General features: G+C 38.2%; 1 protein-coding gene across 2 annotated transcripts; it reads right to left on the reverse strand.

The window, feature by feature from the left end:
• Window positions 1–1,748: 1,748 nt before the first annotated feature.
• On the reverse strand, window positions 1,749–6,920 carry plvapa (plasmalemma vesicle associated protein a). 2 transcript variants are annotated; one of them, XM_067605473.1, is made up of 7 exons: window positions 6,197–6,920; window positions 5,833–5,911; window positions 5,006–5,718; window positions 4,145–4,292; window positions 3,389–4,084; window positions 2,810–2,867; window positions 1,749–2,110 (listed from the first exon to the last, which is right to left on the reverse strand). In XM_067605473.1, exons 1-7 carry the CDS (start codon window positions 6,590–6,592, stop codon window positions 2,077–2,079), a joined length of 2,124 nt encoding a protein of 707 aa, XP_067461574.1. In that variant the 5' UTR covers window positions 6,593–6,920; the 3' UTR covers window positions 1,749–2,076. The 2 variants fall into 2 exon arrangements, with proteins under 2 accessions (XP_067461574.1, XP_067461573.1); XM_067605472.1 differs by having other exon boundaries at window positions 3,389–4,292; window positions 6,197–6,919.
• Between the last annotated feature and the right edge of the window lie 9,124 nt (window positions 6,921–16,044).

A 16,044-nucleotide genomic window follows, 5' to 3' on the forward strand; every position in this document is an offset into this window, starting at 1 on the left:
GTCATAACCTTCAAATTTTGTTTGGGTTCTCCTGACTCTTGCCTCAAAAGCTGAACACTTATTTCCACTGTCTTCTTGTGTATTTATAGGTTGGTATTATTGTTGTAATTTTTTTTTAAATCTTTTTTCTCTGTACCTATTCTGTGATTTGTATTGTCTCGTAGAACAGGCACCTGCAGTAAAAAAGTTTGTAACTGAGCCAGAATGGTCACATGTATTAACATAATCAAAATATAATTGTTATTTTTACTGTTAAAAAAATAATGAAATAAACCCCAGGGGGTTGTTTCATTCTCAAAGCAGCCAGGAAAATAAAAGGTGGGAAAGTAGAACTCCACTTCCGTTAACAGTTATTGCTGCTGTAGATAGCCTTTGAGCTCCAGTATGTCTGCGCAGGGTTGCTGGAAGTATGTAATTCTGTTTGGATGACAGTTGGATTAAAAACATAAAAGTTATGAACAAAAACATGATTGTTTAGCAATAGTATTTTGAAACCCTGCTGAAGTTATGCATGCAGGCAAGACTTAACTGTGTATTTTCTGTCTGTAGTCTACTAGTTTTGACTACTGTATATTATAGGATCATGAAATTGTAAGTACAAATTAATTAATTCTTCAGTAATATTTATTGTCAGTGCACTGTGTCAGTTTAAGGCAAAACATGCTCTGAAACAATAGTCAACAGTGTTATTGAGCAAGGGGAATAAAGAAATGACATGACTCGACAGGAAAATACATTGAGGTTACAGGAAACATGTTTGCGCCGACCAGTATCATTATGATGATTTTCCAGTGGTCGTTTTAACACATCCTATAAAGTGACTCCCAGAAGCATCCAACCACTTGACCTTTAATATCCTCACAGTGACTCCTGCAGTAAACTGCACACCCCAACGTGGAAAAACACTTGATGTTAAACAAAGGATATCCTTTAGACAGGAGCTCTGCCTTTGCTCAAGTCTATGTACTGTATTTATTAATTGGCACCAACACAATACACTCTTACTCCTTGAATTACCAGTATGTTCCCATCCTTTCACAGTACAACGAACAGGATGTTTGTCTGTTCTCATGATCGTTTGTTTCCTTGCCCCATTTTGGCTCCATGGTTTTGTTTTACTGATTCAAATGACATTCAGTTTTTATTGCAGAGATGTAAAGAACGTTCCATTCATATACTAAATATTCAAACAGGGGATTTCTCTCTACAAACAACCCTGTTTGTATTTTCTTACTGATGTGGTGAGGGGGGTACAATCTATTTCTTTGTTTTATAACCCAAGGAATCACCAAAGATTAAAGATACAATCTGGCTACAATTGCTATTTTTAGACTTGTAATGGAAAGGGTCAAAGCTCCATCTTTCCCCCCCTTATGTGTTCTTCATAAGAGATTTATTAGGATTTTATTTAGAGTATTGATATCTGTGTTTTCTACAGTTAAGAGACGGGACATTGTTTTTAACAACAGCATGTACAGTATGCAAGAGTGTTCATGGGGGTTCCTCCCATCTGCCTCCACCGACCCACGGACAGGTTGGCAGGTAAACATAAACATGCTGGAAGGATTAAATCATGTTGCCAGTAGATCTAGCTTTCACATCGCATGGGGGGAGTGGGGAGTCATTTGTAGACAATTAGTCACACAATAGGTGACGCACATGGAGACAAACAGTTATTTCCGGCTCTGAATAGGGTAATATCTCAAATAGCTTTGTTTATAAAGAAGAGACAGGCACAGTTGATGTGCTTAAGTTTGAACAAAGCCTTTATTTTTACATGTTCACAGTGTAAAAATACTATGTGCTTATTCATGCTAAGTTGCATACTGTGTAGATACAAATGATTAACACACAAAGTTCACATTTTACATTGAAAAGTGCAAATGTTATTCAAATTCCTTTTAAATATGCATATTGTAGTATAAACAATCATAAACAGTGTATATTATATGGTACATTGATTGATACTGTGTACAATATGTGAACTCAATATGAGAAGCTTACATTTAGCTGTGTGTAATAGCTTAATATGAGGATAAATCTCTTGCAGTTTTTGGTTTTCCTCATCAAGGTGGACTAACCCAACATTCTGGAAAGATCCTGTTTCTCCCTGGAAAAAAGGAAGAAAGAAAGAAAGAAAGAAAGAAAGAAAGAAAGAAAGAAGATCTGATGCTGATGACCGAGTGCATCAAACTTATAACAAAAAACATCACAGCACTTTGTGAAAGGATTAATCTTGTGATATTCTATATTTTGTCACAAATATCCAGACCAACAGTGAACTGATCCTACTAACAAGTACTATCGTCAAAGCCTGTGGACTGGTTGACGTGTTTCTTCATTACCATGAACATGGCACTGTCCTGCTGCCACAAATACTAAGTAGTGCACCAAATCCACCGCTGAAAATAGCCCCAAACAAATGCACTATTTATTCCTGTTTGAATAACCTTTGCTAAAAACTACAGTGCACAGTTGTTTTAGGAAATGATTTAGCCTTTAAAAAAGAATGAAACCATACTGTATATTTGTGATCTGTTTTTAAATATAATTACATCTTCAGTAGGAACCCATGGCCTTTGTTCTGAGAGCCATAGGCGGGGTAAGGAAGTCAGAAAGTATTGAAAAGCTGAAGTCAACAGTCAGATGTTGGTCTTGGTCTTTTCATTTCTTTTGAAATAACAAAAATATATGCCTTGTCTTATCATGTAAGGGTCAGTTCACTGGGCTCTCTATGCACACACTGTTCAGACAGCAACACTTTCATTCATTTCATTCACATCCTAAGGCTCTACTATTCAGTACTCACTCTGGGCCAGGAGGGTTGATGATGCGTTGCAGATCTTGAAGATGCTGAGTAACACTGACTGTTGGTTAAACATAAGACAACAGTCACGTGTCATTACTTTGCCATGAGGGTAATCAATCAAGCTGCTTTTATGCTTTTAAATTGCCAACATTTTGCTAGCATTTCTACTGAATGACACACAGTCTTATCTCTGCAGAGGTACAAACATGAGAGATCATGAAATGATCACATAGATACATTGAATACAAATGGATGGTTGTGTTAAGTATGTGCAGTATCTGCTGTCTGGGTTTGTGTATGTATCTTGAATTCCAAAGATATTTTTCCCACCTAACTCTACTAATATAATTTCCTTTGTGCTGCCCAAAGCATTGAGAAGTTACATTTAACAAATACAACAGCAGCTTCTTGACCTTACTGTCAACAATTGTTCTTTGGATTATCCAGGGAGACACTGCATATACATACAGTATATATTGTAGTTTGGGTGAACCAAAGCTTTATCGAGAAAATTTCCCAGAATGGTAATAATAAACTACGGACAGTCCCACTGCATCTACTACAACTATTCATTCTTACCTGGGCCACCTCCCAATCCACTCGTCCTTCCGCCACCAAATAAAGATCCAGTTCCACTTGATGTTCCTTTCCCTGTTCCACTTCCTGGCTTACTTTGTCCTGTGTTACTGTTGCCTAATCCTAACCCAAACCAAGATAATCCAGAGCTGGCTGACCCACTCTTACTCGCTGACCCGGTTGAGCCAAGGCCTGGGGAGCTTTTCACACTTGATGTTGGCTTATTGGAGCCTATCCCACCTGAGCTAAGATTCGGACTAGACCCAGTTGAACCATAGCTTGAGGAGCCTAGCCCAGTTGATCCTGGTTTATTTAACCCTGACCCACCTGAGCCAAGGTTTGGACTTGACCCAGTGGACCCCGAGGATGACGCAAAGCTTGGTGTGTTTCTACCACTCGTTGCTGGCTTATTTAAACTAAGGTTTGGACTTGAACCGGTTGATCCATAGCTTGAGGAGCCTAACCCTGTTGACACTGGTTTATTGAATCCTGACCCAGCTGAGCTGAGGTTTGGACTTGAACCAGTTGATCCATAGCTTGAGGAGCCTAACCCTGTTGATCCTGGTTTATTGAATCCTGACCCAACTGAGCTAAGGCTTGGACTTGACCTAGCTGATCCATAGCTTGATGAGCCTAACCCTGTTGATCCTGGTTTATTTAATCCTGACCCAGTTGAGCTAAGGTTTGGACTTGACCCGGTTGATCCAAAGCTTGAGGAGCCTAGCCCTGTTGATCCTGGTTTATTGAATCCTGTCCCACTTGATCCATAGCCTACCCCAAACCCTGCCCTACCAAGTTGACCCACACCAGAAGAGCTGGATGAGGCAGAGCTGGACCCCCCGTTGAAAGTATTCCATGCCCCAGCCTGACTGGGTTGGCCTATCCCGGGGATGGAGCCTCCACCAGGCTGAAATCAAATGAGAGCAATGTTAATATGGGAAAAAGTGATCAAAGTATTTCTATGTATTTATAAATGGATTTCATTAACATTACATGATACAACCAAACTATTTTGATCTGACACACAACATGACATTTAAATGCATTTTCTGTTTTAAGTCACAGTGTATGTTAATGCTATAAGTTACAGTCTTGAACTTGCACTGATTAACAGTGAAAACCCTTAATTCCCTGCTTAAAAGAAAGCCAGAGAGCGTCACGTCTAGCTTCTAAATACTTCCTAACATAAATGGCAGACACTTAACATAACAACGGACAGAAATATTTGCCCAGCTCTCACCCTTATACCCTCTTGTTCTTTACTGGTGGAGATTTTCCCTCCTCCACCTCCTCCTCTGCACTTAGAGCTGGATTATTTCCAATGACCTATAAGGCTGCTTTCATCTTATACATGTTATGTAAGATCTAGTCTCAGAGAAGTGAGATATGGGCTTTGTTTGTATTGTAACATTTCTACAGGTGTTATAAAAGCAAATATGTCTTTTGATACTGTTGAGGTGGAGTGTATCATTGACAACAAAAGAAAGGAAAAGGACCTGACTGCGGCACACATGTATGCAAACCATTACATACAGGGGGATTTTTTAATTTAGATGACAACTACATTGCTGATTCTGACATCCCTGCAGAGCTTCTAACATGTTCATGGAATTTTCTTACCTTAAACATGCAGGACATGTTGAGCTGCTTGATTTGCTGTGTAAGGTGTTCAACCTCTTTATTTTTAAAATTGACTTTCTTTTGCAGGACTTCTATCTCTCCATGAAGCGTCATCTTATCCATCAGGAGTTTCTCCTTGTCCTTATCATGTTTCAGCTGAAACTTCTCGAAGTTCTGCCTGTGCTCCTGAATCAGACCTGAGCGGTTCTGGCTGCACCAGCGGTAGTCTTCAGACAGTCGCCAGTTCTCTGCCTTTAAGCGGCTGTTCTCAGCCTGGATGGCTGACACCTGCTCCCCCACACTGTTCAGGTAGCGCTGGAACTTGTCCTCCACCTCTCTGGACAGGCTGGTGCAATTGGTGCGGATCTGCTCTAGGTGGTCCCTCTGGTTCTGACAGGTGAGCTGGAAGGCAATGTGTGTAGGGAAGAGGGATTCGATCTTCTGTAGGAAGGCCTTGGAGACATTGGAGACACCACTCAAGGACTGGATAAAGTCTTCTTTGCATTTTAGTCTGTAGACCTGCAACTCCCTTTCACATGTAGATTTGTCCCTCCTCAGACGGATGGCCTCCAAGTTAATGTTGTCCCTGTCTTTGGCGATCTGGTCCCTTTCCATCCTCATCCTTTGCATTGTTTGTGTGAAGTTGGACTCTAATAGCTGAAGCCTGGCATTCAGCGTATCACTCGGCAACACAAAGCTGACTGGCATTTGTCCTGTTTAAAAAATAATAAAAAATAGCAAAACGGAAAAGAAGTAGGTCAACATAAATAGCATTAACAATTTATTTGAATATTTAGGAATTTGTATTGAAGAAATGTCATACTTACTTCCATGTGGGGGAGTGCAACCAACACTACCTGTGATCTGAGTGTTCTTGCAAGACATCAAACTTAGAGAGCATTGTTGCTGTTTATATTGAGGAAAGAAAGGCAATTAACAGTAATTAGACAATAATCAGTATTTGAAACCAGTATGACACCATTAAACTTATCTTAACAGCACCAGCTTTAACAACTTTTTATCTGCTGAGGCTGCACTTGACTAAAGAAAACAGAAATCAATTATACACCTATACAGAATCCCCCAAAAAATATAAACACCACAGACAAAGATATCCATTTTCCTTTTATCTATAACTTAATTTGCATGCATGTTAAATATAATTAAAAAGGCTTAGCTTCAGTTTCTCACCAACTTCTTGTTGAGATCCTCGATAAGGTACATTGAGATGTTGGAGAAATGGCGGAACTTGACCAGGTCCCATTCGATACGGGTCTTCTCAGTCAGAGAGGTGTTGAGAAAGTTAGTCAGGTTCTTCCTCTGCTGTCTCAGGGCAACATTCTCTATGGACAGTCGGCTGAAGCTCTCCTCCAGGTCCTGTATGCGTGTTGTGGATGCCGAGTCCTGCTTCTTACCATAGACCAGAAAGAGCACAAGGCTGACTATGATGAGAGACTGAATGAGCGAAGAGAAGAAGAAGACAATGCGCATGTAGTAGCCGCAGCTCTTGCCCTTTGAGCGGTACTGCATCTTCTTTTGGGCTTGTGGGCTGTACTTGGAGACCTGGGAATAGCCACTGCTGTACATTGGTGCTGATGGCTAAAGGAGAGTCAGAGAGAAGTACAGTCCTTGGGTTGAGGATTACTATGAGCGACCAAGACAAGTTCAAGCAAGGTTCATCTCCAACTCAGAGAACACAAACATTCGTCCTCAGCACTCTACGAGCCAAATGAACAGATAAGACAATGCTGAAATATTTTAGACCAGCCTGCAGATTTCACAATCCATTTCTTGTAGAGCTAGCGCTCCTTCCTCCCTGAACAAAGCCCAAAACACTAAAGATGTGGGCCAGACGTTTCCTCTCGGCAGCGTTGATAACATGAGGATTGATCAGATTGTGGGTGAGGTGTAAACATGAGTAGGAATTTATAAACTGCTCTGGCCACACACTTCCCATGATGGGAAGTTGTCCTGGCCTCAGTCCCCTCCCTTCATCTGTATCTGCCTCCTCGACTGGCTGGAACCTCCCTACTACAGAGGTTATCAACAGTATGCAAGCATGAACATTAAGGGCAAACACATTAAGTTTTTGAGTCTGAGTTTGTGTTTAACACATTAAGCCATTTCAGTGTTGCTTTTGGAAGTGTTGTGCCCCCAGTCAAAGCAGAAGACTGACAACATTTTAGATCTTTAGAATGTTAATCTAAAGATTGGATCTCATTCATGAGCAGTTAGTGTTGAGCAAATTGGTATGAAGCTCTGAAGTGGGAATGCAAAATAGATTACTCTCATGTTTGTGTTTTTGATAAGGTGACATTTACATTGATAGCACCTTCTGTTTATTATTTCTATGACCTGCGGGCCATAAATAACTCACCGGACTTGATGTGTGCATCTCCATCTCCATGTGCCAAAAAGATTTTTATGGGATCATGAACAGTGTTTTCCGGTGCACAGCAGGCTGGGAGGACAATGGCTCATGTTATTCTTCTGACGTTCTCGTTCAGTGGCTCTTTGATGCCCCGAGTCTCAGTCCAACATGATGACGTGGGTAAGCTGCCCTCTGTCTCACAGGACACACACACACACACACACACACACACATACACACACACACACACACACACACACACACACACACACACACACACAAACTCACACACAGCAACACTCAAGTTTAAATGAAATGTTAAGAGCCTGACAGCAACAGCAGCAACTTTTTCCTGCCAGGCATTGTTGACGTGCCAGGCCTCATCTTGACAGGAAGCAGTAAATCATAGAGGAACTGTTGATGGCCCAACCTGCAGCAACTTTGAGGACAAGATCCTAGATAAAAGCCACCAACAAACGCAGGATATCAGACACAAACATGAGACCTAAACAGTCACCGTGTTGATTTAATTGAGGTTGGAGTAGTTTGTTTTTATCTTCATGACTAAACACCGGGAATGGGAGGGTTTTCGTTTTTAGATATTGTGACATTTTGGATCCATTCATGGATTGATTCCAACTTGGCTGAGACAGTGTTCTTATGTCAGTTAGAAAGGCTTGTTGCATAATTCACTCACATCAGTCTCACTAATGTCATGTTTTAGTTCTCATGCAATAAAAATATTTTTAAAAAGACAGAGAAGGCACTCCACTCAACTTTACTAAGTTGTAGTAATATTCAGATAGCTATAATTTAGAGAAGGAGATGTCCAGCAAACTGTATGCATGAATTTACAAATCACTCTATATTTTGTCCAAATGATCTTTGGGTTTTACTGCCTGACTTAAACTGTAGCCCAAACTATTGAGTGCACAGTTTAACCAGAGGTCATGGAGGATAAGAAAACTGAATGTTTGTTGAATTTTTAAAATTAATTTTGGGTAAATCTTTTATCCACAAATGTATATGTACTGAGACACAACGCCTATTAGTGGTTTTTATGAGAGAACTAGCACTGTACTGCAAATCACTGAAGTATATAAAAAAGAAAACAGCAAAAAAACTATTGTTATTGATACCTTATTAGGAGACCCTTAACTGTTTTATTCCATTTTATTTTATTGTCTTTTATTAAGTTATCGTTCTGTTTACATTGTGTGCTCTGTTTTCTAAAGAGCCCACTACTGATGATTTATCACTTGCCATATATTGTTCAATTTCTAGTTCAATTAAAAAAAAAACAGTTTTACCAGAGGTTGCCTGACAGATAGCGAAACAGAGGTTCAGTTATATGAGCTTTTTAGGCCTAATCATGAAAATGTGGGAAAGGAATAATTTGACTTTTTGGGAAATATGGGTATCTGTTTTCTTGAATTAGATGAGAAAATTGATACCACTCCCATGTTTGTACTCTAAATATTAAGTTACAGCCAGGAGGCAGTTAGCTTGGCTTAGCATAAAGACTGGAAAAAGAGGGAAACAGCTGCCTTGCTCTGTCCGAAGGTAACAAAATCCACTTACCAGCAATTGTAAAACTCACTAATTAATATCTTATATCTTGTTTGTATAATCCATACAAAGATCAAAGAGTAAAAATGACAATTTGCTGTTTGTTCTGGACTGTTTCTTGGCGGGGCCTGGTAACTTCCATAAGACTTCATTGGTGGGCTACGGAGACCCGAAACTGCCACAATCAAAAATAAATAAATGACTCAATAAATAAATAAATATGCCATTAAACGCACCAAAAATATTATTAAAAATATTTGTTCTAAATTCATATTTCTCTTTTAATTTGCTTCTGTATTTATTTACCTTTGTATAAATTCCCATATTTATTTACTTTCCCATTTAATTTTCTATTTTATTTATTAATTAATTTGTTTTTAAATTCATTCATTTATTTATCTATTTATTCTGTATTATTTTTCTTTTGCATTTTCCCTCCTATTTATTTCCCCAAACTTATTTATTTCTGTATTTTTACATTTCTTAATGCATTTCTGCTTCATTATGCAAATGAGGGTGGCATCAATGAAGGTGAGGGTCATGGGGTCAAGTTTTCACCTATTGGTTGACGGCACAGGTTGACTATGTGGGTGTCTGGTGTTGAGTAATGGGAAACGTTAAGGAGTATGGTTTGACAGTTTTATAGGCGAGTCTGTCATCTAGTTGCTCAGAGATCCTGTTTTGCCTTTTTCTTTCTTCCTTGTCAGATCTCTTTTCCCAGGACTGCTGCACTGCACTGAGGTAAGCTGCACGCTGGCCACAGCACACCACAGGACAGATAGACATGTTGCCAAAGTCTGTCGCTTTCACAGGGCAGCCTGATGTGACGTCGGTGCTGGGAGATGCTGAGACAAGATCGGCCAGTGCTGGTGGACGGTGCAAACCTTCAAAATGTCCCGAAACTGAATTTCAAGAGGCAGACCTCGGTGGCATGTCTATCCGTCCTGTGGTGCACTGTGGTCTGATAAACAGTCAATTCATCAAATCCAGTGCCCCATATCACTATTTTCCAAGCCACACATAATACAGCCTGTATGTTTGACTCAAACTGTTAACTCATAGTGCTTCAGAATTAGTGTTTCCCATTATTCAACACCAGACACCCACCTTGTCGATCTATGTACTCTGATGTCATTCAACCAATAGGCAAAAAGTTGACCCCATGACACACTTTGAATGACAGCTCCCTCATTTGTGTAACAAAGCAGAAATGCATAAAGAAATAAAAAAATATAGAAATAAATAAGTTTGGGGAAATAAATGGGGGGGGGGGGGGGGGGGGGGGGGTGCAAAGGGAAAATAATAAATAAATAAATAAATTTAAAAATGAATACATTAATAAATAAAATCAAAAACTAATAAATAAAACGAAAAATTAAATGGGAAAGTACATATATGCGGGAATTTAATGCCTACGTTTATTTCTAATATTATTTTTGGTGCATTTAATGGCATCTTAATTTCTTATTGAGTCTCTTATATATTTTTGATTTTGTCAGTTCGGTCCTCCATAGAGATTTGTTCACAATAAGAAAAATGTTGAAAATCGCTGCCCAAATCCTTTAAGCTTATCAGCTGCTAACTGTAATTTTACATTTACTGGACAGACATGAGAGTGGTGTCGGTTTTCTCATACTACTCTCTGCAAGAAAGCAGATAAGCATATTTCACAAAATGTCAAACTATTCCTTTAAAAAGTAACTCATAGTAATTGTGAGATTATAAAAAAATAAAAGAAACTAAGAGAACAAATGCAGGCTTGTTCCACTACGGAAAGCAAAGACATGCTGCTTTAAATCAAGTTCATTAAAACAGCAAAACTGTGCAACATGGAAGTGTAATATCCTTTCTTACACTTTGAGCTACTTAGGTAGAAGTATGGTCAAAGTTTTAGTGGTGTGTGTGCCTAGAATGGATATATCCTGTATGGAGAGGATATAAGTGTATCTTCTGTGAAGGGCATTACCGACTGCACTCTCCAGTACTTTAAGATGGAGGCTTGTTGAGATGCATCACTTATGTGTGGGCCTCAACAAGGGAGAGCTGAAATAGTCACATGCTCTGCAGCTCAGAAATCAGTGTAGAAGGGGTAACTTCAAAAATACATATATTGTCAATCTCTCATATCTATTTTACCAAAGTGGTCCTTACAGTTCTTCATAGCTGAAACCCAAAGAGCCAGAACCCCCAAAAAGTCTCTACCCACAACAATATGCACAAAGTTAATGATCAAAACAAATGTAACACATACTATACTATATATACAGCATATACAGAACATGGCAGCAGTGGGATTTTATCAGCTTCATATCCAAATTTGTAACTGTATGATTAATATAATATATAAGAGGCTCGATAATTGTAGAAGCTGCTTGTGAATGATTTTACAGCGCAGTAGCTCTGATAAAACTGTTTATCTAAATGTTTCCAAACCACTGAAATACTGTTTATCTCTCAACTCAAGAGCTGTTTTCAAAAGCTCCCCATGTTGATGTAACAGCATTTGGCAGCACCATAAGGGTGAACAAGCCAAAGCTGTACCTCTCCCACACACCACCCAGTTACTGTAAGTGTAACATCTGCTGCTATAGCTGAGGTTATACAGGCTTCACAGAATGTACAGTTTTTGCAAGGATGGATGTCACAGATTACACCCTTGCTGGCACGAGTAGTGAGGGAAAAGTGCTCTATTGTGTTGGCAGTGTTTAGGAAACTGAACAGTGTCCACTTGCTTCTTTCCTGTCAGCTGTTAATCAAGGTTAAGGTTGAGCATGAAATAGAGGTTCTTGACATTACTATTAAATAACGGCTTGTGTTGTCATGAAGTTGTAGAAGATGCCAGTTTGTAGGAAGAATTTCTGTCCAACATTTTGTTATTTGTGTGTATTGTTTGAAGTAGAGCTTTTCTCTGGGCATACAGCGATCTCCTGTAAGCAGTTCTGACTCCAATCTCTTGATGACTTTAACCAAGTCATCTGAGCCCTAAAATTTGACTCACCTGTAGGTTATCTTTCAAAGTGCTCAGGTGGTTAAAAAAAAGTCAAAAAGAGGGTATTGTTGTGTGTTCATATTTTCTTAAAACTCTGACTTCAAGTCATTTAAGTGAATCTCATTTTCCACACTATGCTCTCAATTCTTTAATACAAACACATTGTACACCGAACACTTTATCCACTGAGATGAGTTTGTGTTGACTAAAAATACACAATAACGTCCTCTTTAACCCTCTTTGGTACGCATTATGATGCCAGTAAAAAAATGTTTGTAATGTTTTTTGTCATGAAATAGACCAAGTAAACATAATTTAAAGAAATTTTTGTCAGTTCGGTCCTCCATAGAGATTTGTTCACAATAAGAAAAATGTTGAAAATCGCTGCCCAAATCCTTTAAGCTAATCAGCTGCTAACTGTAATTTTACATTTACTGGACAGACATGAGAGTGTTGTCGGTTTTCTCATACTACTCTCTGCAAGAAAGCAGATAAACATATTTCGCAAAATTATCTCTCAACTCAAGAGCTGTTTTCAAAAGCTCCCCATGTTGATGTAACAGCATTTGGCAGCACCATAAGGGTGAACAAGCCAAAGCTGTACCTCTCCCACACACCACCCAGTTACTGTAAGTGTAACATCTGCTGCTATAGCTGAGGTTATACAGGCTTCACAGAATGTACAGTTTTTGCAAGGATGGATGTCACAGATTACACCCTTGGTGGCACGAGTAGTGAGGGAAAAGTGCTCTATTGTGTTGGCAGTGTTTAGGAAACTGAACAGTGTCCACTTGCTTCTTTCCTGTCAGCTGTTAATCAGGGTTAAGGTTGAGCATGAAATAGAGGTTCTTGACATTACTATCATACAGTTACAAATTTGGATATGAAGCTGATAAAATCCCACTGCTGCCATGTTCTGTATATGCTGTATATATAGTATAGTATGTGTTACATTTGTTTTGATCATTAACTTTGTGCATATTGTTGTGGGTAGAGACTTTTTGGGGTTTCTGGCTCTTTGGGTTTCAGCTATGAAGAACTGTAAGGACCACTTTGGTAAAATAGATATGAGAGATTGACAATATATGTATTTTTGAAGTTACCCCTTCTACACTGATTTCTAAGCCCTAGCTGTTAATCAGGGTTAAGGTTGAGCATGAAATAGAGGTTCTTGACATTACTATTAAATAACGGCTTGTGTTGTCATGAAGTTGTAGAAGATGCCAGTTTGTAGGAAGAATTTCTGTCCAACATTTTGTTATTTGTAAGCAGTTCTGACTCCAATCTCTTGATGACTTTAACCAAGTCATCTGAGCCCTAAAATTTGACTCACCTGTAGGTTATCTTTCAAAGTGCTCAGGTGGTTAAAAAAAAGTCAAAAGGAGGGTATTGTTGTGTGTTCATATTTTCTTTAAAACTCTGACTTCAAGTCATTTAAGTGAATATCATTTTCCACACTGTGCTCTCAATTCTTTAATACAAACACATTGTACACCGAACACTTTATCCACTGAGATGAGTTTGTGTTGACTAAAAATACACAATAACGTCCTCTTTAACCCTCTATGGTACGCATTATGATGCCAGTAAAAAAATGTTTGTAATGTTTTTTGTCATGAAATAGACCAAGTAAACATAATTTAAAGAAATTTTCAAGAAATAATGAAAACCCCTTTAGGGTGCGTTACCTTAAAGCAACACAGTACCATAATGGTAAGGAATGAAAAAAGAGTTATTGTTAAAAATTTGAATAAAATTTATTACAGTACTCATGGTAAATATTCAATTGTCTCATCATCTTAAACTTCATGCCATTTGAAATTGAAAAACATTAAAAATGAATTCTTTTTATAAGTGTTTGTCTGAATGTTACCCTCAGACAACATTGTGCCAATATGGAACAGCCTATAGGAATGAATGCGTTAAAGGGTGTAAATATATTTTAGCAAACTTTACATCAACAATCTATCAAACTAAACTATTGTAACCTCTTCAAAACAAGAAAGTGAGTCATATGTCAGTGTTTGTTCATTTGTTTTACATTTAAATGCTTAATTTCAGTTTCCTGGTGTGTGTTTTTCCTGACATATGTTGCCACCATTTGTTGTGCTGCTGCCTTTTACATTCTATCTTATACTGGTAATACTGGTCATTGCACTTTCACCCTCACTCTCCTCTTCCTCTTCCTCATCCTCGCTCTCAGGCTCATTCTCACCCTCACTCTCACTTTCCTCACTAAAATAAACTGGGAGTGCCAATTCTACCTTCTTCTATGAAGAACCCTCGAATGGTGTTTTGTTCATTCTCTAAATGGAAGAAGAATGTGTGTAAAATATATGCTCGCAGAGAGGACTGACAAAGTGCACTGTTATAGTAGGCAATGCAGTGCAATAACCTGAACTGTATTACAACTAACATTATCAAATTTACCTAGGCTAATTTGTAGAGATAAAAAGAAAATTATGATTACTGTTATGCTTTTGAACAGTCTATAAACCTAAATACACAATACCAAAAAATTTCATGGTGGGAATTCACAATGGTATGGTGTTGCTTTAAGGCAACATTTGGATTTTTAACAATTTTATTATTTTGGATGGATGGATGGATTATTTTATTATCCATTACTCAATAATCAAATAAAGATTAAAAATTAAACTTTATTCATCTATTATTGTGAATTCACTTTTTTTCCAGACTGTAAAATGACAGAAGGCCAGTTTTGTGGAGAGAGATGATGGATCTGAACCATGTGATGAAGGCTGTAAAAAAGGGACTCAACATTGCCTCCAGAGAGTCGTGTCACAAATTAAAACCCTGCTATTGGTTTTCTAAGGGCCCTGCCTCTTTTTTTTAAGTACTGCATCATAATTGAGGATGTATTGTGTGGGTGTAAAAGGCCAAAAATGGGTATGTTACTTAGACACAGCACTGAATCATAAAACTTTAACAGAGCAGCGTAAGACGAAGATGGAATTTTAATTTTTAATTTCTCATTGACACAATTAAGTCTCAGTGTCATAACGTGGGTAAATCTTTTCTTATAAATTGCGTAATGGAAGATATTGTGTAGTTCTCAGACAATCAAAAAATACTGAAAAATCTCATGAGTGGTCCAGTCTTCTGCATTGCACTGTCAACATTAATGGTAGTAGGAAAGTGTCTGGCTCCTTTCAGCACTACCTCCAAACAGTCAATGCATTAAACAGCTGGATAATGTAAGAGAATTGTGAGTGTTTTCATGTTTATAAATGTAAACCCCTATTTACTCATTTATAATAGTGACATATACACATATAAACAATGTTCATGTGCACACAAGACACTAGTATTCGGTTTTGGAAGCATATTGGTGTTCACATTCATTGCTGTAACCTGGTTACTAGAACTTATTTTTACATGCAGCTGGTCAGAAATCAGTAGTTTAAGTAGTAACATAGCCTGAAGAGTATTTTAAAGAGCACAGTGAGAGGATGGTCTCAATACATCATTCAAGACACAGTATCAATTGTCATGGAGCACACTGCCACTTAGTGGGGAATTAATACAACTGCAGCTGAAGACTGCCTATTGATAAATGTAGCAAATGAATGTACAGTATGTGAATGAGCTACAAGATTTCAGAAGTAAATGATACTTAAGAAAACCACCAACATGGTAGTACATGGGAGACAAGGTAAACAACTGTAAAGGATATGTCATGTTAAAAAATTGTATTTTACTTATTTATGGCTTTTACTGCTTAGATCAGATTATTTGTATTCAATATTTGATGGACCAAGTCTCACTATAGTCTATGCTCCTGAATTGTTAAACTAACAACAATCCTCCAAGTATGAAAAATGTAAACTAACCCAGAATCTTGCAGAAATGTGCATTTATAATGGCTTGATGATATGAACACAGCTATACTAGTACATGATTTTATAACAATATAAAAACAAAAAATAGTCCGTTATTACTGTGGTCCAACAGTATTCAAAATTGCAGACCACACTTAACAAATGTTCAGTAGGGTAAATTTTATATTTGGAAAAGAATCAAATTGCTGTTTCCTCCTCACTCCACCTACCTGCTGTACTGTTTTACCTGTGCTTACAAAACAGCTAC

The sequence above is a fragment of the Thunnus thynnus genome, chromosome 12, assembly GCF_963924715.1.
Source record: "Thunnus thynnus chromosome 12, fThuThy2.1, whole genome shotgun sequence".
Lineage (NCBI taxonomy): Eukaryota > Metazoa > Chordata > Actinopteri > Scombriformes > Scombridae > Thunnus > Thunnus thynnus.